This window comes from Microtus ochrogaster, chromosome 16 (genome assembly GCF_000317375.1).
Source record: "Microtus ochrogaster isolate Prairie Vole_2 chromosome 16, MicOch1.0, whole genome shotgun sequence".
Classification (NCBI taxonomy): domain Eukaryota; kingdom Metazoa; phylum Chordata; class Mammalia; order Rodentia; family Cricetidae; genus Microtus; species Microtus ochrogaster.
The window spans coordinates 53146274-53148661 of NC_022018.1; the positions used below are offsets into that span (position 1 = coordinate 53146274).

At 36.4% G+C, this 2388-nt stretch overlaps 1 protein-coding gene across 1 annotated transcript in view; it reads right to left on the reverse strand.

Annotated features, from left to right (window-relative positions):
• Positions 1-2388, reverse strand: part of Cenpp (centromere protein P) — a 198050-nt gene that overhangs the window by 164781 nt on the left and 30881 nt on the right. Inside the window, exon 5 of the mRNA XM_005355172.3 lies at positions 702-798. Coding sequence (XP_005355229.1) covers positions 702-798 — 97 coding nt within the window. The remainder of the gene's footprint in view (positions 1-701; positions 799-2388) is intronic.

Below are 2388 nucleotides of genomic sequence, written 5' to 3' on the forward strand. Positions count from 1 at the left end.
TTATACTCAAGATGTGCAATAATACAGCAGCTTAAAGTAGTCTGACATAAAAATTATAATTATATTGCTTTGTGACAATATATAATAGGTTGTTTGAGGCAGAGTGTACATAGACTTGCTGGCCTGGAACTCACTATGTAGACCAAGCTGGCCTCAAACTCATCCTGACCTCCCTGCTCCTGCCTTATGAGTGTGGGGCTCAAATGCATGCACCACCAGAGCAGGCACTATATATTCTTTACTAGCATTTCTTTTTGTTTTTTATATACTCCTGAAAGGCTGAATTTTCAAAAATAAAATTCTAAATAAATTAACCATAGTGAATAGTCAAAATAATAAAATTTCATAATGTCAATTATCCATTGATGTATATAGAAACTTCTCACTCATTTATTACAAATAACTGCTAATTTATTAAACCAGTGACAATATTCTCCATTCTTTGAAATTTAAAGCACGTATGTAGTGCATACTATTAATCCCAGCACTAGAGAGGCAGAGCCAGGCAGATATCTGTGAGTTTGAAGCCAGTCTGGTCTACATAGTTCCATAATATCCAGACCCTGGATATTATAGTCTACATAGTCAGACCCTGTCTCAAAAAAGAACAAAAAAAAGAAAGCAAACTATGAGTGTATCAACAAAATTAACACCAGCTTCATTTTCTACATATATTTAAATTTAAAATCTTCAGACTTTACCTTAAAATGCTTAAATGTGTTCTTACGATATTCATACCACTCCACAAAAAAATGTAGACTTCGGAAAAACATGAGCAAATCTCTTTTTTCTTCTGCTCTGTAAGAGAAAGATGCTATGATTAATAACTAGAATGAAATGATAGGCTCACTTAACACTTATTTCTTATTTTTTATTAACGTGTTACACTAACACTAAAAATACCCTTGATGCCCTTCTATATGTTGATCCCTACACTTGTGTAAGTGTGTGTTCTGTGACAGCTAATGCTAATTGCCACCAACTACTATATTAGCCTGGAACGTCCTCAACTGTTTGAATCTATCCCACTTTCCAACCACTCAAAGGCCACATTCTCCAGGAAATCTTATTTGATGAATGCAAAATAATGTGCTTTCTGGAACAAAGTTTCTATCCCATACAAGTTCCTGAGTGAGAACCCTAGGCACAGAAGGCTGGGGCTGAATAGCAGAAAGGCCAATCACACATTAGAGGGTGGGAGCTCTGGGCTAGCAAGACTCAAGTGTGGCATACTGTAGGCATTATCAATTATCATATGTTTATGATTTTAGTCATTTACTTCTTTGTGAGCTTTATTCATGATCCCTAAAAACAGTGGAACATCAGCATCAACTAACTACCTTATCCCTGAAACACACTTCTCTGCTAAGGGAACAGAGAAGGTCCACTGCACTGGCCAGAATTAAAGTTAGCCTCTCCAAAATACACTAGGAACTAGGCAAGTTAGCATTATCTGTAAAGAAAAACTACTTTTCTGCATATACACTAAATCAGCTGTTACTGGAATGCTAATCATACAAAGAGCAAAAGCCAGCTAATAATGTCAATACTTATGGCATCTAACCAATAAAATTTGGTTTTGTGATAAATGGTACAGAAAAGGAGCACTGTGAAAAGCACAAGTACTCTTGGTCCAGCAGGCTGCAATTGATCCTCACAGAATACTGTGAACAGGATCAGCACCATTAAATGAGGTGACACGACAGGCTGAGGTGCCACTTGTCTAGTCCAGCAAGCACCGGACCTCTGACAACTGACAATTTTCTTCCAGTTCATCACCAAAGGACTCTAGAAATAATATAGATAAGATGAGTACCATTTGGCTTTGGTGAAGCAACACTGTGTAGAGAAGATAAATGTTGCCAGTCCACCTGGCCACCAATGGACTTTCAACCCTGAGTAGTGCTATTTATGGCCTCTGTGTTAGTAAGTTTATTTTCCCTCTTAGACTTCCTGCTAGTAAATCAGTGATAATTGCATCTCATGTGCTACCTCAAGGTATCTCTTTCTCTTGTCTATCACAGCTAGGATGTTGGCATTAGGCTTTGTAAAACCAGAAACTAGTTTATTCATTATTGTATTCGTAGCCTATACCGGTGCATAGTATCCTTACAGTACTTGTACTTTAATTCAGATATAACAAACTTCTTTGATAAACAATTTTATAATTAATGTCAAATAAACAGAGTTGAGTACTACTACCACAACCAACTTACAAACCAGTTTCATTAATCGAGAACAATGAGAGGAAATACAACAGACTTCATGTCAAATAGTTAACATAATTGGGTATCTTTAAAGTATTTGGGGGGGAACACCCTAAAAGCTCAAACTGTCAACTAAGAATTCTATATCCAAAAGAAATTTTCAAAAATACAGATGAAAGCC